Below are 22,532 nucleotides of genomic sequence, written 5' to 3' on the forward strand. Positions count from 1 at the left end.
GACAACTAAACTTCCAGATACTCTTTACTTAATAAGCAAGAAGGTTATGTAGGTTTAAGATAATTTTAACATTCAAACCTTAATTACGGTATACTGAGACCTTGTATGCTACTGCCTCATACCTTAAGTAAGTGGGGCTGCAGGTTGGGAACAAAAATAAATATTGTTTATTAATTAGGGCAACATTTGTATATTTTGCAAAAAACAGCCATGTGTCTTTAAGTGACCAGTTTTTCAGTGGGAGTAATATACGCTAATCGTTTTACATAGTGCAGCATCTGACTTGGTTCCACATATTGCATTCAGAAAATAAATGTAATTCGTATGTTTTTGTCAACTTTGTCATTTAACATTTACAAATTATGGCACAAAGATACCTTAATATAACTTTCCCTATATATGCACATTTCTCAGTTTTAGCTACAGTATGTTGTTGTATGTTGCAGAACACTGCATGTGATCATGTTACTATGACAATTTGTGCCTTTATACCTTTAGATTTTATACTTTATACATATTTTTTACATTCACTCGTCATTATTCTCCTTTACACATGGTGTAAACTTGTGATGTGACAATAAAGTTCAAGTGTATTACTGTTACTGTTGTAAATACTGTGATAGACATGTCATTTATTTTTGCTTTTGCTCACTGTGGAACTTGTATGTGTACAGTTGACTGTGCTCATCATTAAACATGAATTCAGTGACCTCTGCTGTTTGCTCCCAAATTATTCATTTCAGCCACTGAAATCAAGAAAGTTTGGCAGATATTTGTATAGTCACACTATTAAAAAATATATTTAGACAGATGCCTAGTGATTAAAAAAAAAAGTACACAAAGCAAGTAAATCAGTCTAATACCAGGTTTTATACATTGGCAATCTATCTGTGTTTTGGCCTTTTGGGCCTAAATTGGAGGGAAAATACTAAAATTAAAGGTACACTCCATTGTAGAGTTTTTATTGCCAGACTTCACAGTGCATTAAAGGGAATGTCTAAGCCACCAGCGTGCAGGCGAAGGACCCTTTGAGATCTCTTTCCCCCCCTCTTTGTATGAAGAAACACATACTTTATTTTTTCAAGTTGCAATGCAATCAAACGCATACATATTATTTCCGCAGCCAATACTAATTAACACATAGGATATTATCGACCTAGTGGGGTAAATACAATATACAATCGTCGTAGTTTTCGTCAGGCATTCTCTACGGACTCCCGATTTCTCCCCAATGCATTGTGGTACCGTCCCCGCTCTTCTAGGATCGGGATCCGCCGCAAACCGTGAAACTGGGTAAGATAAACTGGGCGAGAGCAATTAAAGGGGAAATGTTGCACGAATATAACTCTGCTTTGGTCCTAAATCGGCACATATACCGTTATAAACGGCTTTAATGTGACACACGATCGTAAACATCACACCGATTGCTCGTTTAGGCGTGTTTTAATTCATACGAACTATGTTGTGGCACACCATCGCATGGCGCGGGGCAGGAAGGGGTTAATTTTTTACCCCGCCGACATTTTTGTTTCAGTGGCTCTGAACCCTGCAACTTTGTAACTTCTAATGTTTGCGATCAACCGCCGTTCTGTTCCGCGGCTACACCGTGACCACACAGCGAACAGTGCACGTTCTTGGGTGCAGTATGTTAGTCCGACAGCGCATTCCTCCGACAGCGCAGCGCTCCGACGTTTCCAATACTAAACCCGAACCAAACCCTAACCCTAACCCTAACCGCACGCGGATGCCACATAGTCGGAGAAAAGGTCTGTCGGATTAACGCATGCCTCCCCACGTTCTTTACTTGTTACTAATGTCACTGGTAGATCTGTTAAGTGTCGTGCAAACGCTGCTTATGCTCAACATTATCACGCATCGATCAGCGTTTCATAGTCGGGGTTGCCATGTCCTTTTATTATAAGCGACTTTGGGCTTGTTTTCGCTTGTAAAAGTCGCTTGTAAATCATTGTTTTTGGGGGCTTGTTTCTAACGTTTACTTGCTTATTTGGGCTTCTTTCTAACGTGTAGTTGCTTGTTTATTTGGACTTGTTTCCATTTTCCATTATTTATCATGGACCCCCAAATTAACGTATTGTCCCTAAACCCCATCTGAGAATGTTTTGTGCCAGAGAGCCCCGCATACCAGATTTGTGTTGTTAGAATGTTTCAAAACATATTTAAAATATTCACCTTTATTTCAAGATTATTCTTTTTTAATAGTCAATGCATATAGGTTTTAAAGTGCTCATGTGGCCTCCCTTTGCAACTTTGTAACTTAAAATGTTGCGGCTGCACGGTGAACACAGCGCACAGTGCATGTTCTTAACCTAACATAAATGTCAATGGTAGATCTGTTATGTGTCGTTTTAACTGCTGCTCGGTGTTGCCAGATTTTGCGAGAGAAATACGCGCCAGGTCTATGAACACAAGCCACGGCTATTTGAAAATAACCGATCTACAAGCTCACAACACGTCGCGATGTGACGCGTTGTGAGCTTGTAGATCTGCTATTTCAACAACAACAAAAAATCTGTTGGAATATTTTTGAAACATTTTAACACAAATCTGGTATGGTGGTCTCTGGCACAAAATATTTTCAGATGGGGGGGGGGGGGGGGGGGTCTGCGGCCAAATGCATATTCATCTGGGGTCCTTAGATCACTGGCTGTTATGTGTCGTGCAAATGCTGCTAAATGCTCATCATTATCATGCATCGATCAGCGTTTCATACAGTGTTGCCATGTCGGCTTATTGTAAGCGACTTGTTTTTTCTATAAAGTTGCTTGTAAGTATTTGTGGTTGCGGTTTTTTGGGCTTGTTTCTAAAGTGTACTTGCTTATTTAGGCAAATTATATTACTATTTAAACCAGTGGCTATCGAGTATTTTCAGGAAAATGTTTTGTGGGACAAGTGCTAGTGTGGCGTAGTTGCTTCTCTTGGGCTTGGTTTCCTAGACCTTGTTGCTTATTTCTCTCTCCAAATATGGCAACACTGGCCGTTTTATAGCAAGCCCCTGCAGTAGCAGCGCACCAAAAAAAAAAGACAACTGCGATTGTTATTTTTTATGTTATCAAATAAAAAACTAACATCTATATGCAGTAGAGTTTCTGTCCATGTAGGGATTGCTTTTTAGAAAACGTTGTCTGAACGGCTGGGAAACTGACCTCATGGTATTTTGTGCAAATGTTATTGTTATTAAGTTTGCAGCATTCTTTGGTCTCTTGAACGCCCCTCGATCCTCTTATCCCTGATCCTAGGCCCGTTTCAGTGTTGCCAGATTCTGTGTGAGAAACAAGCAACCAGGTCTAGGAAAACAAGCCCAGAAGAAACCACATGAGCACTTTAAACACGTACATCGGCTATTTTCAATTAAAACCGGGGGGGGGGGATATTTTAACAACGCAAATCTTGTATGGCGGTTCCTGGCACAAAATATTTACTTATTAAAGTCGCTTATAATAAGCGGACATGGCAACACTGGGCCCGTCTAGTAAATCAGTTGAATAACAAGACGATTTCATCACCTGTCTTGTTATGCATTTGTTATAATGACATCTTGGTCACATTGCAGAGTTTATGTAAATGAACATCATTGTTTGTGTATGTTTTATATTATGTTGTGAATCGGAAATCTGTTACTCTGGCCTGAATTAAGATTCATCTATTGTAGGCCAGGGGCCCTCAACGTTGCCTAAGGACCCCTTAGCTGAGATGAAGCAGGGACCCCCACTACTGTATAAGATTGTGTTGCAGATTAAACTTTTTCATTGATTTCATAGATAGTTGGATTCATGCTAATGTGTATTTTCAGATAGTTAACCTTTTAAACCCTCAATATTTAGTCAACTTGATCGGTGGCTCTGTACTTGGTCTGCTCTTTTTTCCCTCTACACAAACTCAGAAAATAGCCGATCTACAAGCTCACAACGCCTCACAAGCTCACAACGGCGTTGTGAGCTTGTACATCTGCTAATGTTCGGCTAATGTTCCCCATCACACAAAGATTTGGTGTTGGCCCTGTAGTAACTCTGAGGACCCCCTGTTGAAGACCCAACAGGATAGAGAATAGTACTCTGTGAAACAGGGAAATATATTGGACATAATTAAATAATAGTACTATTATTTTAATAGTAATAATAATAATGGATTTTATTTTCAATGCACTTTACATTTGTGTAAATCTCAAAGTGCTTCTACAATAAGCATTTGCATTAAAACAAATCATCACACCACTATAAAAGAAACAGAAACCAGTGTAGATATATAATTTAAAAAAAAAGCTTTGTTAAAAAGGTAGGTATTTAGTCCTCTCTAGTAGTGGTACTATTGTTTTACTATGACTTATTTTACTATTTGAAGAATAGTGTTATTACTTTAATATTGTGAATTCATTAACAATGAATATGTTCATATTTTTCAGTTTGCATGGGGCTTTTCTCTCAACTTGTTCATGTTTTAGGCAGAGTTTCCAAGTATGTATTCTCTTACCTTTCCTATTCTGTGCACTGGTCGTTGTTCCTGCTCTAGTGGTGAAGACCCAGTGTTTATCCAGCCATGTCTGTGAGGGAGTCATTTAACCCTGAGAGCTATGAGCTGGACAAGAATTTCAGACTCACACGCTTCGCTGAGCTCAAGGGAACAGGCTGCAAGGTGGGTGTGTTGCCTCGCTGATGGATTATTCTCCCTGCACACAGCAGGTTACACTATCAGGCTGATAACAGGAAGGCTACGAGGATGTCAACATGTAAACAGAGTTCATTGTCTTGACTGCAGGTGCCGCAAGAGGTGTTGCAGAAGCTGCTTGAATCCCTACAGGAGAACCACTTTCAGGAGGATGAACAGTTCCTTGGAGCAGTTATGCCCCGACTGGGTATGTCCAAAACACAACACAACACACAGGTTTTGACCTGCAAAGTATGAAAGAATTGCCATTATTTCTTATTTATTTTTGTTTGCAGGCATTGGTATGGACACCTGTGTTATACCCCTCAGACATGGAGGCCTTTCATTGGTCCAGACAACAGACTACATTTATCCAATTGTGGACGACCCCTACATGATGGTATGAAGCTCCTGTCATTGATGTGTGTCCAGCTGGTGGTCTTAATTGCACACACTGACCGGAGGTTATAACAGTGATACTCTGGGTACCTTCGTTTCCCTAATCCTCCTGTTTTTTCTCATAGGGCCGAATAGCTTGTGCCAACGTTCTAAGTGACCTGTATGCCATGGGAGTGACAGAATGTGATAACATGCTGATGCTTCTGGGAGTCAGCAACAAAATGTCAGAGAAGGTAAACTAAGTATTTTGGAACCACTATAATAACATCTGTGAGTAACCCACACAAATGTCATGGAGATTTTAATAACCATAACCAGCCTATAATAACCTAAAAGTAAAATAAATGTTTACTTAACCCTATTTAAATAATATACCTAGGGGTAAGTGATATTTCCTTGTTACAATCAGTGTTAAATTGCTTTATATTCTGGTAGTACTCATTGGTAGAGTGTTTGTTCAGTAACAGTAACGGGTCTCCCCGTCCCTCCAGCTCTTGATTAAACAGAAAATGCATTTTCAGGTCGGGATACCAATTCTATCCAATCAGGAGAGAGAACTCACACAGGATAAACAAGTGCATTTGGAAGTGATGACACAAAGAAATGTGCAGACAAAATTGGAACTGGATCTAAAATTGAATCTGATAAATGGGTACTTTCTCCTGATTGGCTGAAGATTGGCCACCCAACTGAAAATTAATTTTCAGTTTATTAAAGAGCTGGAGAGACGCAGAGACCCATGCTACTGAAAAAACACTCTATAACAATGATTACTATCAAAATATTGTGTTTTAATCTTTTAACAAAAAACTTTTTGTTTCAACCAAAAAATATCACTTACCATACCTTTAACCCAAATGGAAACTAACATGAAAACTGACATTGATTTGCATCTGTTCTTGGTTCTCTCCCTGTCCGGTGTCCCTTGCAGGAGAGGGACAAAGTGATGCCACTAATCATTCAGGGCTTCAAAGATGCGTCAGAGGAGGCCGGCACATCTGTAACAGGAGGCCAGACGGTGCTCAACCCCTGGGTTGTGATGGGTGGAGTGGCTACAACGGTCTGCCAACCCAACGAATTCATCATGTAAGGCGTTCTCACAGCACAGCTCCTAACTTTAATTCACGTTTTTCGCAATCAGTTTGGTATAACACAACCTAACGCTGAACCGCTATGTGACGTGATCCTAGGCCAGACAATGCAGTGCCAGGGGATGTGTTGGTGTTGACTAAGCCATTGGGGACTCAGGTGTCAGTAGCAGTTCACCAGTGGTTGGATATTGTAAGTCTGCCTTGTGCCTACTGTTCTTGGCCTCAGATGGTGCAGTCTTCAAATGATCACATGGTGTTTGTGTTTGTAACAAGTCCCTCTGCGATTTGTCTCTCAGCCAGAGAAGTGGAATAAGATCAAGTTGGTTGTAACCCAAGAGGACGTAGAGCTTGCCTACCATGAGGCCATGATGAACATGTCTCGACTCAATAGGACAGGTACGTGCACACACATATACACTATATTAAAATGGATCCTCTTCTATTTTATAATGAGACCAACAACTTAAAAGTAGTGTAGCAGAGGAGCCCTGGCTGCAAGCTTTGAAGCCCAATGTCTCCCTTGGCTAGAGGGAGAGTCCCTTTTAGATGAGTGATAGATGTTAATGTTTCAAAATGTGGATATTATACAATATAGGCAGGTTTCAGTGGGGAGAAATCTCAGTAACAGTCACCATTTATCAAGTAACTAGTGTCTAGGGCTAGTATAACCACTAGTCGACCTTGTTGGTACTAGTTTTTTTTTGTTTTTTGGCATTGTTTTTATTCCGTTTTAAGGGAAGCGCTTCTGGCACAGCAGCGTCTCCAAAGATCCTCAAAAGAGGGTTACCCAATAATAGCCTATTGGATTAGAAATAAATAATAGGCCGAAGGATAATAATAATAGTAGTAATGGCATTAAAACTTAAAAAATAAAAAAATAGGTAAACATCGACTACTGGGTCAAATTAGTCGACCAGTAAAAATCTCAAGTCGTGAAAGCCCTACTAGTGTCACATGCAAAGAAGGCAGGCAAGACCATTAAGAATATAATTGTGGCCTGGCATAAGGCAAGGTCTTTTTAAGGAAGAGGGGAAATATGGGCTTAAGCTAAATCAATCAGGTTAAAAGCAAATAAAACACACAGTAAATCACAAAAGCACAAGATAATAGATGAGATACTGTAAGATAAACCTATATTGATCCCTGCTTGAAAATTCAGGTGTCATAGCAGCAACCACAGTAAAGGCCTTGATTATACTTTGCGTGTCTGTGTAATAATAACCTCATCTATTACATACTCAAAAACAGCTAAAAGACAACCTGCCTTTGTAACTTGGCTTTTCCTTGGCTTTTCCTATCTTCTAGCGGCCGGTCTGATGCACACCTTCAATGCGCACGCAGCCACAGACATCACAGGGTTTGGAATCCTGGGCCACGCGCAGACCCTTGCACGACAACAGCGAAGCGAGGTGTCATTCGTCATCCACAACCTTCCGGTCCTCGCCAAGATGGCTGCTGTGTCCAAGGCATGTGGGAACATGTTTGGACTCATGCACGGCACATGCCCCGAAACATCAGGTGTGTGTTTGTGTCTTAACTGGCAGGGTGATATTCTGTCCCATATCTCTTGTCACTGACCCATCTCTACTCTGCATCTTGCTTGTAGGAGGCCTGCTTATCTGTCTGCCTCGGGAACAGGCTGCCCGCTTCTGCGCTGAAATCAAATCTCCCAAATATGGCGAGGGCCACCAGGCGTGGATCATCGGTATAGTGGAGAAAGGGAACCGCACGGCCCGCATCATCGACAAGCCGCGAATCATAGAGGTGGCACCGCAAGCCGCCACTCAAAATGTCAACCCAACCCCCGGTGCAACGTCCTAATCCTTCCTCCACCGCATCGTACACCGGACCCCCTCAGACCTCTGCTGGGTGCTTTTTTAGACACATAAACTAGACAACCATCCCAGAGTGTTTAAGCATATACACATACAGTATGTATACAGAAGACTTGAGTTGGTGTGTATCCAAATGTAATGACATGCCCCCGACAGTGACCTTAAGGGCACGTCGTCACTCAACGGACTCAGACTACAACACAAGATAACAATTGGTAAGAAAAAGAACATGCATCCAAACCCATTTGCCTTTTGCGTCTGTTGTATTTTCTTTTCTTTTTTTGTTAACTGAAAAAAACGTTTGATTAGCAGGCAGCTTCAGGTTAGAAATATGATAATCTGATACTGTTGATTCAATTTGAATCTGAAGAAGTCTGGTGTGTCTTGCCTCTTTGGTGCTTTTAAAAAAAATGCTGTCATCAAGCAAATGTGATGGCATTTTTGTTTTTCCATTCACTTTGTACAGTTCTAAAGCCTAGTTTTAGTTCATTGCTGTAACCGATGCCTTGTAACACTTTGAAAATTGACCAGAATGGGTTGCTTTTCTTTTCTTTTTCTTTTTTTGTCCACATTGAACTATTTTGTATTACCCCCCCATGCCCAACTAATAAATCAGTCAAATAGACACATTAGGAAATCACGTATCATGTACTTAAATAATTGATAATTTGATTCCATATAAAACAATTGATGCAGGCCCAATGTGCTTTAGCACATAAGAATTGTTTGCAATACTGTATCACAATGGGAAACCTTTTTTCCGTTACATTTTGTTCTCTTGAAGGTCCCAGAGGCTGTAAGAATCCGATTTTAAGCAAATGTATTCTTTGTCATATGACCGTATAACTGGCCGAACAGATTTTCAACTAGTGACAGTTGTATTACAAAGTATACATTAGGCCTCGCCTACGAAGATCCCAATTCACAGCTGGTTACATTTTTATCTAAATGATGGGATGATACAGTTCATGTACCACTTGCGGAACCTTTGTTAATGTCTCTAAGATGGATATCAAAAGGTGTAGCATCCCAGCTTGACAATAAATAAAGCTGCTTTCTCTCTAACAGTGGATGAGGAGTTTTGTTTGTGTGTACACTTAACACCAGTTCCTAAATTGCATTGTTCAGACCCATGTGTATAACCAATGGCACACGCAAGGTTTCTCTCTTGTTGGACCTAAGAACCCACAGTATAATGAGTGATGATTCATAAATGTATTTCTTCTTGCTTTAGCAAGCATTTTCTTTTATGTGGCGCATCAGAAATGAACACGTATGAACAGAACAGCTAATTAATAAATACTGACACGTAATAAAGGACTAAAATTTCCAAACATATACAGTACTGAATGCTTCAAGGATATTTACATATGCACATATTGACAAAGACCTAAAAAGTCCAAATAATTTCATATCAAAATTACAACGAATGCAAGAAAAATGTGCCATTATTGAGCAATGTTGAAATTGGTAACAGACCCAATGTTCACCACCTTTGAGGTGTTTTTGTGACCCACCAGAAAATCTTGACCAAACTGATCTGAAGTCGACAACAGTCCTGGAACATTGCTTTATAGTCATGCTAAAGACCGGTGCAGAGGTCTAGGTTTATCCATCCATTGATAGTTAGCTGTTACTCTTCTTTCTTGCCATTAGCTAGCTCTGTCTGCTTTCCCTGCTGCTCCTTTTTGTTGTTTTCAGGCATAAAAAGTGTTTGGATATCCAACATGGCCTTCCGAATATTCTGACCAAAGCGGAATGAGTCCTTGGAGGAAGAACAAGGAAGAGAAATTGACCACAAGTATGCAACAGAAATTTAGATTTAAAAAAAATATATATAGTTACTTTATTGATATTTATTAGTTTCTTATTATAGCTATACAAGTCTGTGTTGGTGTTCTTACTGTTTCAGTACAGGAGAACTTGCAGGAGATGTGGAATGTGATGAGGTTCTCTCCAGTGATGATATAAGATACTCCATAACCATCATCGGCCACCTGGGGGCAGAGAAGTGCCATTGTCCCTTTTCGTTGTACTGTACATCACCCTCACATAACACATGATTTACAAGCCTCTTGCAGAGCAGAGGCAGAATGAAGCAGGTGCTGAATTTTGTGCTCGTTTATTGTGTGTTAAGCGGTCAACTCACCGGGCCGAACCCCACACCAGCGCCTACATAGTTTGGGAACTTGTTAAGGTCAACCAAGTTGAGTTGCTGCTGAGGTGTTTGGCTGGTGGACAACTTCCATGGCTCCGAAAGAACCTACAGAACAAGGATGAGATTAGTGTTGTAGTAAGGCACATGGGACATTAGAAAGGGTTAAGATGGTGTGAACCAAGAATTTATATAGGTCTATGCATTTTTGTCATTTGTTCTGCACTTCCTCATTGATACTAGTGATGTTTAACTATTTATTCAATTAAAGGATTGATCAAATGCTATTTTCTCACTTTGTGGAAAAAATAAGGCTATGGTTGATTATATGATTAGCAAATTCTTGTCTGGCATTCAGCCTTGCCCTCGGTTGGATAACCTTGTGCAAAGACAAATTACTTGGCGATAATAAGCTTAATGCAGAACAATTGCTCACTTTGTGTATAAGTGAGCTAACAATTATGTATGGAGTCCCCCTGCCCTCTACTGGCAACAATGGTGTACTGCTGCCACTATATACACAGTTGATCATTATTTTATTGTTTGAGTCGATTAGAATTTTACCGTTTGTCTTTATTACTACTTCTACAGTGTCAGAGGAGCATAACAAATTAAGAGTCAGTATCATGGTCAGTATCATTATCAGTATCATGGTCAGTACCATGTCAGTATCATTGTCCGTCCGTATCATGTCAGTATCACTGTCAGTATCATGTCAGTAGCAGTCCAAGGGATGCACACACATCCAAACAAATATTTCAACAGGTGCTGGATCACATGGGCAACACTGGAGAGAGGCAAAAGATCCACGCACGTCTTAATGCTCCCAATTCTTTTTATTAATAAAGTGACAAAACAAATGTCAGGTATACTGAACAGTGTGTTCAAGGTACAAGATCCCCTTATACCTTGACCTTAACTGCAGTCCCGGTTTCCTATTCTGGTTCAGTTTCAAATAGCCTCACTTGATTGGTGAGGCAGCAGATTTGAACCGGAAACACATAGTATGACACCTTCATATGTGTTCCCGGTATAAATCTGCTGACGTACTAATCAATTAAAGCTATGGGAAACTGGACCAGAAATGGATAATGGGTATACCACCTTCGGGAAACCCAGGACTACAGTTATGCACCGAGTCTATTCCATATATATACTGTATATAATATAAAGGGAGAGAAAAAGATACAGATATGGAAGAGTGAAGACAGTCAGGAAGAAGCTCTGTGATTTGCGTGATATCTAAAATGCACAGAATACCTGTATACACCCCTGAAATGACCCACTGCCACTGACCTTTTTAAGAAACGGGGAGTCGACACCCAGATATTTGGACATGATGTAGAGACAGAAGAGATGGCGGTCGATACCAGAGCCAGTCATGGCCAGCCTGTACATGTTCTGATGCTTATCTGCTGCTTGGCGGAACAGCGAAAGTCTCTGGGCAGTCTGATCACAGAAACAGAACAAAAAACAACAAACTCTTATCTCTGGACATTCAAGCCTTAGTATGTCAAGGTTCAAGGTTACTTTATTTTGTCTCCCTTGAGAGAAATCTGTCTTGGAGACACAGACCAGCAGTATACATACACGATACAATACAATACAATACCATTCAATACAGTACAAAAACTAAAAACAATAAGGCACACAGAGACACGTACAACCCTAATAGTCATTTAGGCCTATACATCAGCCTCCAGCATGATAGTATACCACCCCAACCAACATACCTAGTGCAACAAGACCAACACCTTAGCACCACCTCCATTGAGGAGTGTGATTAACAGAGGGACAAAAGAGTGCTCGAACTTATTATAGCTCCATGCAGGGACCCCTGTACCTCCTACCTGACGGCAGTAACTCACACTCAGGGTATAATACATGTGAGGGGTCAGACACAATGTTCTTATAGCCTGCCCAATGGTGGACTGCTCAAAAATGACCTGTGGGGTGATGTCACGTTAATGTCACAGCAAACAGATTCACCCTCCGCACGGATGAAAGGCAAACCTCAGCTGAGGAGATCAGGGTCCGTGGAGTTGACAGGTGAGACCAGACCTCTGTCTCCTGGTCACCTAGTCCCAGTAGAGACAGTGTAACCTAACCACTGAGGTCACCATGTTATTCATGTGACAAACTGCTAGCACTCAAATCTGACATTGGATAGCTCAAAGTCTGACTGTCCATGAATTGTCGATGACGGGGTGGCTGGTCATGAAATTATTGGCTCAGGAATGCAACAAAAACAAAAACAATTCCATGAATGGTGTGTAATTGATAGAAAATATGTCATTTTTTGGGTGAACTATACTCGTAAGTAAGTGATCGCTGGTCTGCTTTATCAATTGTGTCATCTCAGAATAACTGTATTGATTGATCATTGATCATTGTGTGTTTGCGTGTGTGTGTGTGTGTGTGTGTGTGTGTGTGTGTGTGTGTGCGTATGTGTGTGTGTGTGTGTGTGTGTGTGTGTGTGTGTGTGTGTGTGTGTGTGTGTGTGTGTGTGTGTGTGTGTGTGTGTGTGTGTGTGTGTGTGTGTGTGTGTGTGTGTGTGTGTGTGTGTGTGTGTGCGTGCATGCGTGCTTACTGTTGCCCCCTGGTCTTCCATGGCTCTAACAAAGGCCACAGCTTCAGAGGTGCAGGAACGCACAGTCTCTGTGCGACCATCTCGGTACATACGAGTCATGGACGACTCGTACGTCAGACAGAACACTCCCTGGTCCTACAGTAAGAACACATTTACACCCGTTTAGTTACTGTGGAGCATATTGTTGCTGTTGGGCAGAAACAACTCCCTATTTCATCTTTTTCTCATCATAAGTTGATGCCCCATATTGCACTCCAGCGTATGACAGTGTCATCTAAAAGCAGCAAAAATAGCCAAGCTCACCTAGTGAGCTTGTAGATTTGGTATTTTCACGTAACCAAACTAGTGAAGCGACCCTTATGTTTAACCATTGAAAGTATCAACAATAGTTTGTGACTAAATAATAACTGCATTGGAACCATTGGAACACCTTTTCTTTCCTGAAAATGTACGGTTTTTGACATACAAGTTTTCTGTCTGACAGCAACGGTATGTTGATACGGAGGAAAGACAACAGTGATTAACAACTAACATAGCAAATGCATTGTGTCATAATAACACTGGAGCATATTCTATAACAGTGATTCTCAAATTATTTCATGTCAAGGACTCCAAAATGTATTTGGCCGTGGGCCCCTATCTGAAACTACTTTTGTGCCAGGGACCCTCATACAAGATTTTGTGTTGTTTAAATGTTCCCAAAAGATAATATTATAAAGAATCTTTGAAAGCAGAAGATCTACAAGCTAACAATTCGTCGCATCATGGCGCGTTGTGGGCGTTGTGGGCTATTTTCAAATAGCCGATAGGGTTAATGCTATATTAATGGTATATTAATTCAAACCAGGAAAGCATTGGTGTCATTTTTTATTTTGCGTTGGCTATTCAAAAATAGCAGATGTAGTACAAGCTCACAGCGCGTCACGTTGTGCCACGCTACAAGCTTGTACATCTGCTATTTTTGAACATTTTTGAAAAATCTTGAAAGTGTGAGAACTACTGATTTAGAAGGTCAGGTCTTATTGGGTTAACTCATTTAGCTGGGGACCGCTTGGAACCCCCTCAAGGACCCCTGGGGGTCCGTGGACCCCACTTTGAAAACCGCTGAACATACCCTGAACTGGGCCAGCTGCAGAGCCAGCTGAATGAAGGCATCTGGGCTGGTTCTGCTCTTCTTAATCAGACCTTTCCCAAACTCTGCAAACAGACAGCCATGGAAGTCCACGTCATCAGCAATGTTCTTGGCAAAACGGTATGAACTCTCAGTGATTTCTCGGCACTAAGAGGGAGGAAAACACATTTTCAACAATATTTGTGGCTTTTTGAAGGCAGCTTATTTATTTTTAAAGCTAAGCGGTAACAACTTAGGCCATCAGTTGGGCATTGGCAAATAATTTAAAGAGAATTATTTCTTGGCAGAATTGAACCATAAACCGTTTATCTCTATGATGACATTTTATTATATATCATACAGTATGTGGTTATAATGTCATACTTCTTTTGGAATCTGCCACTGTAACCTAGTGGGGGGAGGCAGGCCCTTGTTCACGTCCCCCTTGCAGTGTCCCTCCTCAGTGTAGCCAAGATGGAAACAGTCTGTTGCGAGGACATACTACATAAACACAGATAGGGGCAATGATGGTTGGTTGAGCATTACTGATTAATGACATTCTTTGGAAAGACTGATTTAAAATACTTCACTGGGTATTTGTGTATACCGTACCTCCCACATGTGTCCCACGATCGGGGCGTCTGCCCAGGAGTGTTCTGTGTTCACACCCATTTTGCCATTGGTGTACGAGATCAAATTGAAAGACTTGTCAAACCACCTGAGAGAAAAGGAAATAAGTTAATTATTGAAACACAGCACTAAAAACTAGTGGTGTAAAGTAACTAAGTACATCAACTCAATTACTGTACACACAATGCGTCGCGATGCAACGCATTGTGAGCTTGTAGATCGGATATTTTCCAAAGATTTTCATACATTTTATACATTTGAAAACATTCTGCATAATGAGTACTTTCTACTTTTGGTAATTACCAATACTTTTGTACTTTCACTCAAGTAAATGTTGAATTCCAGACTTTGACTTGCAACAGAGTATTTCTATTGATACTTTTACTTTAAGTAAGAAAATGTGAGCACGTGACATTTTTCCACCACTGCTAAAAACATTAACAGGCTTGAGGCTTCCCTCATCTTAGTCTCTGCCTATACAGTACCTGTCGTAACATTTCCCATGCAGCAGGGATTTGGCGTAACTGTCCAGTGAACCGGGCCTCTCAGGGTCATAACCCTGCGCCTCATCATCCAGCGTCAGGAAGAAGGCAGCCGACTCGACCGCGTCTAGTGACGCTCTGTTCACTCCATGGCTGAAGTACCTCATACGAGCCCGGGCCCAAGGGATTCTAGAAGGGAGGGAAAGAGAGCACAATGACAGTTTACTATCCCATGATGTGTGTGTGTGTGTGTGTGTGTGTGTGTGTGTGTGTGTGTGTGTGTGTGTGTGTGTGTGTGTGTGTGTGTGTGTGTGTGTGTGTGTGTGTGTGTGTGTGTGTGTGTGTGTGTTAGTTAGTATACTATGTGTGCGCATGTTCAACAAGGCTATTATTATAGTTCATTATACGACCGAAATAACAAAAAGGATTACATTTTAGTTATTGAACAAAATAAAAAAGTAACTCAAACCATGAACCATGAAAAACTATTTTCTGAGCTTTTTGAATCTCACCCCTGAGTGCCCCACATTACAATAACAAATGAAAACTAACACTAAAACTGATAAAACCTGAATTAAACTAAGCCTTTTCACAAAATAAAAACTAAGCAAAACTAGCAAACCCATTTTAAAAACAAATTCAAACTAACTGAAATGGAAATCATGGAGTCAAAATGTAATTCAAAAAAATCAAAACCATAACCTTGATGTTCAATACCTGTTCCCTGCAGTCAGGGCAGCCAGTTTCAGTTCTCCCGGCTGGGGCTCTGTGGTGTCATTGAGGATCCTCTGGAACTGCATCTCGAGCTCACTGGGTAAGAGGTGGCGCCCCCCAGTGTACAGCCACACCTGGAAGAACCGGCCCTTGTGGTAGACTACCAAGTGCTTCCGGTCAGTAAGGTGCTGCACAATGTCTGAATGTGAGAGTACAAAATAACTGATCAGTTACTTTTGGCCATGTTGCAAAAGCATAGAAAGGGTAGGAAAAAAAGTTGAAATATCATAGGTGTACTTCGACTACGAAGCAGCACTCACTCACTCTCTCTAAATTAACACTGAGGATTTTACAGTGCATGACTGGTTGAACTGTAAGTTGCTTGGATGATGATACCTGTCTCAACCCCAGGCAAGCGTGTAGTGTTGAACACCCTCTCCATCTGAGTGGAACACATAGGAACAATGCCCAAGGCCCGCAGCTGGGAAGGACAAAGAGAGACATGTCAGTCATGAGTCCAAGCTGCTTTAGAACAGTGGTTCTCAACCTTTTCAGGCCGCAACCCCCCATAAGAATCATATTTAGATCTGCTATTTTCACAATTCATGCCTCTTTCTTATACTGTTATGACAATTTGGCCAATGTTTGACCGTTTTTTATAGTATAGTTTTCATAGTATTTTTGTTTTTTTGTTGAGGTATAAAAAGGTCTTAAAATTCCTTAAATTGTGACTTCACTGGACCCCCCCGCAAAAAAAAATAAAAATAAATCATGTGGGGACCCCCCTGGCGGTCCCGGCCCACAGGTTGAGAACCACTGCTGTATAAGACAGACAGAGTAACAATAAGAACTAGCAAAAGGGCGTTTAGTTTTTGTTGAGCAAACAGGTAACACAGAGAAGAGTGCTGAGAGAATGGACAAGAATATTATTAGGAGTATACAGATGTTTTGAGAATAGTGAGGAAGGACTAGGAAGATGTAAGCAACAACAGGTAAAATAATGGAGACATTTACAGGCTCGTGCTCTCCTCGTTCCAGCTTGCGTCTGTACTGTAGCATCGCATTGACCACATTCCCTGCCCGTGCAGCCTGCCTGTGTGTTGGGCTCATGTACAGGAGGTCCTTCATTCAAACATACACGCCACAGAGAAACAAACATAACACACATAACATTCAGGTTTCTCCACTATTATAGGTACATTTATGGATCATATGGCATAAAATATGTATGGCTTTTGGGATTGATTCCAATTTCAGATTTAAGAATTTAGCAGACACCCAGAGCAACGAACAAAGTGCAAGGTTGTAGTAAAGTGGCATGAACGCTAGTAAACCAACAGGGTGGTAAAGTAATTAAGAGTACTAAGAAAACGGGTATGTTAGCAATTCAACCCATAATAAAAATGAATTCCATCACAAAGGGCCAGACTCAGATTGTGCTGAGCCTTTCACACAATTTGTGCTTTCAATTTACGTATGTGTAATTAAAGTCTGAATTACTAAGGCAGTAGCTAATTACACAAGCAGCAAATTGGACCGCCTTCTATAGTCGCATTTATGCATGTATGGCACAGTGTAACATCAGGTGCTATCGAATGTGGGAATTTTGCTAAACATTAAGCCCTTAAACAGCTCAGGAATGAAAATAAAAGCTACATTCAGTAAAATGTAAATATTGATTAATGAAGTAACAGAACGAGCAAGCAACCACAACCTTTAAAATGTATTTTCCAATTTGCATCAGCTCTTTATGGGCATTGGATAATGGATATCCGACGCAAGACGGACCCTTGAAAATTGCATGAACATCAGCAAATCCAACAGATATAATGTAACCTGCATGCATATGCTTAAAGGATATAATGTAAGCTGCATAAAGGATGATCAAATGTTTCATACATTAGGGGTTTTCCACTCAGCACTTCTTATGCAAGATAACGAAGCAATGAACACAACATCAATGTACTCTCTTACCATGACATAGAAGTTACTGTTGACCATGATAGGACTCCTGCCTCTGAGGTAGATGTACTCCTCCCACCAGTCACTCACCTAGGATAAGAAATACATGATGTCACATGGTTCTAATATGGAATCAAATTAAGGAATTATTTGCCAATTCAGAATAATTTCTAAAGGAATACATACATAATTTGCTGTCCACCAGGATTTGAGGATGAGGTATCTCTGAAGTCGGGGTGCTATGGAATCTTTAAAGTTATTGGCCAAAATCTCCATTTGATTGTACTGTTGATTGTCAAGCAGTGGACGGACTGACTCAAGGTACTGTTGGAAAAGACAGGACCGTTTTATGTCAGTACATTGGACTGCTGTTATCTGCAAATCATAACGATAGCTATATATGATTGTACTCTCGATGTAATTATAGTCATGGAAGGTCAGTCCGGACAGTCTGATTCTAATTACACAGATTGTCAGTGTCCCACCACACCCCAGCCTCACCCTAAGGATGGTGTCATCCACACTAGGCACAGGTTGCCTTGGCAAGGAAGCCTGGAAGCTGTAGAGGAGTGGTCTGCGACCCGAGAACATCTTCACCAAGCTCTGGAAACAGATGATGTCAAAGCTAGTATAAAACGTAATATATACAAAACCTGTGTTTTTACAGTTTAATCCATATAACAAACGGTACCTGAATAATTGTTGCTGAACATTATTGCATGGTTTATGTCACTGATGTTTGAATTTAATTCGTAATCGTAAATCCATCTTTTCTCCAGGGAGTGGGACTATTTTTTGCTGGACTTTTCAAATCATAGTCACTGCAAGCTGATTTCATACCATATGGACCTTGAAGAAAACCATAGCATGCTTTGGAAAATGGTCTACAACACAGTAATGTCAAGTATACCTTGAGTCATAATCAATGAGCTAAATATACCAGATCATCTGTGTGGTCCTTTAGCTGTCCCACTGTATAATGGACGGACAGACTCTACAGACTATAAGAGCTAAGATGGAAAGAAAAATAAACACATAGATAAATGGACAGACGCACCAGCCACACTTTAGTAGAGTGGCACATCTTTCCATGGGATTCAAAGATCCATCCATGGTAGGAGAGCAGGGCTTTGAGAGTGTATCTCAACAGGTAGATGAGGAACAGCCACAGACCAGTGGCAAACAGGATCGCACTCAACACGGTCCGGGTCTGCACTGACATGCTGTCTCTGTTCAGAAGAAGGCACAATGCTGATCTTGTTACACTGTCATGTATAGGGTTAAAAGGTCAAAGTTAAAAAAAAAATGTTGTAAAAAGGCGCTTTAGCTTGGCTTATGTGACTGACATGTGACATACTGTATACGGTCTAACAGTCTCATCAGAATCAACTCTATTGTCATATCACATGATTACAGGTCTAAAAGAGTGGGCAAAACATTCTTCCTGTAACATTGTAGTTACAGGAAGAGTTAGAATAGGGAAGAGAGAATAGAGAACAAAGGAAGATGCATGATTACTAATTAGCAATGGATGGATGGCACTATGGAAAGCAGACAATCTGTACTTTTTGTTAAGAACCGTGACTCTTATGCCGTGTCTTTGTATGCTGTGAATATAACATATGCTGTACGGTTTCTGACCTCTGCGGTAGGTTCTCTGCGATGCTGTCAATCATGCCCAGAGAGGGGTCTATGCGGATGTACAAGGTGCTCATGATAGCGATGACAACTATCAACCAGCTGGACGGGCTGGCGGGGTAGACACCAGTTAACACACCATTCTAAAGAGGGGGAAACAGTGATGTCATTCTCCAAACAGGCCTGAATCACTGCCATTCAACTTGCATTCACAGTCCCTGCACATGGCAATGGCCATAAATGCTCTATGATCTGCTATGATAGACTAATTCACATTGAAATTTCATGTAGACATATTGAGTTACATAACCTTTTTCAAACTTGTCTCATCTGCTTGTAAGACACACAAAGGCCTATGTCTATTACTGTTCTATTGTTGCTGCACCTTATGTCTGCACCTTTTGCTGTTTATTTTCATTGTTAATTTACTGCTGCTGTTTATTTACATAGAGCTACAGATATACATAGCGTTATGCTATGTATATTTGTATATTCTTTTGTCTTCTTTCTATCTATCTGTTTTCTTCCCTTTCCTGAAAACTACAAATGATGGAGCTTGTACGAAAAACTATAATTTCACACACTTCTTCACACCTGTAAACCTGTGATGTGACAATAAAGCTGATTCTGAAACCCTGCTAGGTCAGAACTGGAAGCTAATCATGGGCTACTTTTAATTTCAGACCTGTAAGGGTTCATTTAGGTCCTCCTACAGTAACTAACAACACATTTTCTGGGGACCCCCTGGAACCCTCCCAAGGACCCCTGAGCGTCCCTAGACCCAACTTTGAGAACCACTGTATTACAGTTTATTACCTTAAACTGTATAGCTCTTTTCCTCCATGCTGTCACCCCTGACAGGTAGATGTTTTTGATGACCTCTTGGCTCAGTTTAATGTCCAGACCATCTGGTCGTACGGTGAACTGGAAGCCCACCGCCTGGTGCGCCTCCGCCATCTCTAAGGACCTTCCTTCGGTAAGTCCTGACTATAACAATAACAATATTTGATCAATTTACAGTTACGCCAACAGTATCAACTCACAGCAGTTTACCTGCTGCATTTGCTTGATTATAACTATACTGCAGAAGAATTCATCGGCTAACAATAATTTTCTTTGAATCAGTGAGTTGATCTATTGCATCGAGTAGCCTCGGCTATGAAGGGAAAGTCATTTCAACAAGCTAACTAATGTTAACCATTAGCCTGATTGAGCGCAACACACACACACACACACACACACACACACACACACACACACACACACACACACACACACACACACACACACACACACACACACACACACACACACACACACACACACACACAAAGTGGTATTCAAGGTTACTTAATGTTGCCTGGCAACTTGTCAGTCACAACAGAAGAAAATGTTGTGACTGGTGGGTTGTGTGGGTGAAATAGGCTCTCTCCTCCCTCCCTCTCTCTCGCTGATCAAGCTCTGGTATGACATCACACACAACCTCCCTATCCATATCTCTCTCTCTGTCTCTCTCTCACTGATCAAGTTCTGTCCTGAAGTCATGCACAACAGAAACGGTTGCCTAACAATGGCAATTTGCATTAACGTCAACCAACGTTGATTTGCACTGATGTCGGGGATCTACTATTATGCCACCAAAATGTGGAATGCCCTACCAACAGCCATCAAAAAGTGTGATTCCCTACCCTCCTTCAAAACTGCCATAAAAGAGCACTTGTCTGCAATTTGCAATTGGACCCTAGAAAAGTCATCTAGCTTGCCAAAAGTCACCCCTCAATGTTTTTATGTAAATAATACTTTTACTGCTCCTTGTATTGATGATCTCTTGTATAGTATGTCTTTATACTGAATGATGAATTGAATACACAGGACTACAATGGAAACAAGCCCTCAGGGCTTTTTGTGTTATCCTTTTAGCATTATTGTAGAACTGTACCTCTGTAACTTTTGTAAACTGAACCAATGTTAACACCCAGAGAATGGGCACTGAATGGGCAATAACAATTGATATGGTCCATAACACTATACCATAGTAACCAGGGAAGAAAATAAGAAAAAATAAGTTAATATACTGTTCAAATCTCAAACACAAATTATGTAGCATAGGCCATAGCCAATTTTGACTACTGAGTAATTATTGTCAGCCTTGCATTGTTCTGTTTCATTGCTGTATTGTGTTACTGAAGGGGCTTGTACTGTACTGTTTGCCTCCAATGGTTATCCATAACATGACCCGCTGAAATAGGATTTCAAGATACACAAAAACACAAACTATAGCGGTTTTACATTTAGAATATTTCACAGTGAGTACATTGGTCTTTTCAAATTCCACAAATGAGTATTTGCAGATCATAAATAAGTCTCTGTTAGGGCCAGGGGGACATGGTAAGCTTGGATTTCTTTTTCCATGTCATACGACGGGGACAGTTCTGTAGCCAAGTGGGACAAAGGTTAACCACCAGATATAGCGGTGCAGTGCACCGGTTAAGCATGTGCTCTAGCCTAGGATGGGCATGAAAATATAAACAGAGAGTACAGTCCACATTTCAAAGGGAGCTCCACTTGCTTTACTTAACAAAATGAGATTCTATTAAACAGATACATTGGGTAACCATGAGTTTATTGTCTCATCTCACAATATTTTAAACTAAAAACAATAACAAAACATGCCTAAATGACTGGTTTGTACGCATTTGCTTTGGTCTATATCTGACCCATGACACATTTTCTAACAGTTTGCAGTTCACCCAACAACTCACACAAAGCATAATGTCATTATTTTATTGTTATTCAAAGCTGTCATACCCTTCTGTGGTATTAGTAGTTTTAAATGCACTACAGTTAACAACCAGAAAATCTATCTTCAGAAGATGCATGCAGAACGGTCTAAAATCCTCTTACCTTTTTTGAATCAGATGCACTATAATCAGCTTACGAAGGTTGTTGTGACATTGGTTTCTGTCACAGTGGCAGTGAAATTCCTCTGGACCCAGTCTTGTATGCTCTGTGTGACTCCAGTGTCCTTGAAGTGGCTTTCCTCAGGTACTGAGATCAGAGTTGTGCCCTCTGTTCTCTAACCCTCCTCCTCTCACACAACACACACACACACACACACACACACACACCCCCACACACACACACACACACACACACACACACACACACACACACACACACACACACACACACACACACACACACACACACACACACACACACACACACACACACACACACACACACACACACACACACACACA

The 22,532-nt window shown here is 40.9% G+C and overlaps 2 protein-coding genes across 5 annotated transcripts; one reads left to right on the forward strand and one right to left on the reverse strand.

The window, feature by feature from the left end:
* The first annotated feature begins 1,247 nt into the window (after nt 1-1,247).
* Nucleotides 1,248-9,057, forward strand: sephs1 (selenophosphate synthetase 1). 2 transcript variants are annotated; one of them, XM_084060865.1, is made up of 10 exons: nt 1,248-1,293; nt 4,528-4,650; nt 4,774-4,870; nt 4,959-5,062; nt 5,187-5,294; nt 5,993-6,147; nt 6,252-6,342; nt 6,449-6,548; nt 7,458-7,670; nt 7,759-9,057. In XM_084060865.1, the coding sequence occupies exons 2-10, from the start codon at nt 4,555-4,557 to the stop codon at nt 7,971-7,973; spliced, it is 1,179 nt and encodes a 392-aa protein (XP_083916991.1). In that variant the 5' UTR covers nt 1,248-1,293; nt 4,528-4,554; the 3' UTR covers nt 7,974-9,057. The 2 variants fall into 2 exon arrangements, with proteins under 2 accessions (XP_083916991.1, XP_083916992.1); XM_084060866.1 differs by lacking the exon at nt 1,248-1,293 and adding an exon at nt 1,583-1,766.
* On the reverse strand, nt 8,238-22,429 carry cpt1b (carnitine palmitoyltransferase 1B (muscle)). Of its 3 annotated transcripts, none has more exons than XM_084060862.1 (19): nt 22,174-22,429; nt 20,086-20,252; nt 19,273-19,412; nt 18,689-18,860; nt 18,133-18,234; nt 17,818-17,955; nt 17,644-17,721; nt 16,684-16,791; nt 16,066-16,150; nt 15,673-15,868; nt 14,959-15,144; nt 14,456-14,561; nt 14,228-14,344; nt 13,847-14,011; nt 12,733-12,867; nt 11,439-11,591; nt 10,137-10,250; nt 9,892-9,984; nt 8,238-9,752 (listed from the first exon to the last, which is right to left on the reverse strand). In XM_084060862.1, exons 2-19 carry the CDS (start codon nt 20,224-20,226, stop codon nt 9,621-9,623), a joined length of 2,361 nt encoding a protein of 786 aa, XP_083916988.1. In that variant the 5' UTR covers nt 20,227-20,252; nt 22,174-22,429; the 3' UTR covers nt 8,238-9,620. The 3 variants fall into 3 exon arrangements, with proteins under 3 accessions (XP_083916988.1, XP_083916989.1, XP_083916990.1); XM_084060863.1 differs by having other exon boundaries at nt 20,086-20,256; XM_084060864.1 differs by lacking the exons at nt 18,689-18,860; nt 19,273-19,412; nt 20,086-20,252; nt 22,174-22,429 and adding an exon at nt 18,323-18,448.
* Nucleotides 22,430-22,532: the final 103 nt, after the last annotated feature.

The sequence above is a fragment of the Gymnoscopelus microlampas genome, assembly GCF_963454915.1.
Source record: "Gymnoscopelus microlampas genome assembly, chromosome: 6".
In the NCBI taxonomy this organism is placed as follows: Eukaryota; Metazoa; Chordata; class Actinopteri; order Myctophiformes; family Myctophidae; genus Gymnoscopelus; species Gymnoscopelus microlampas.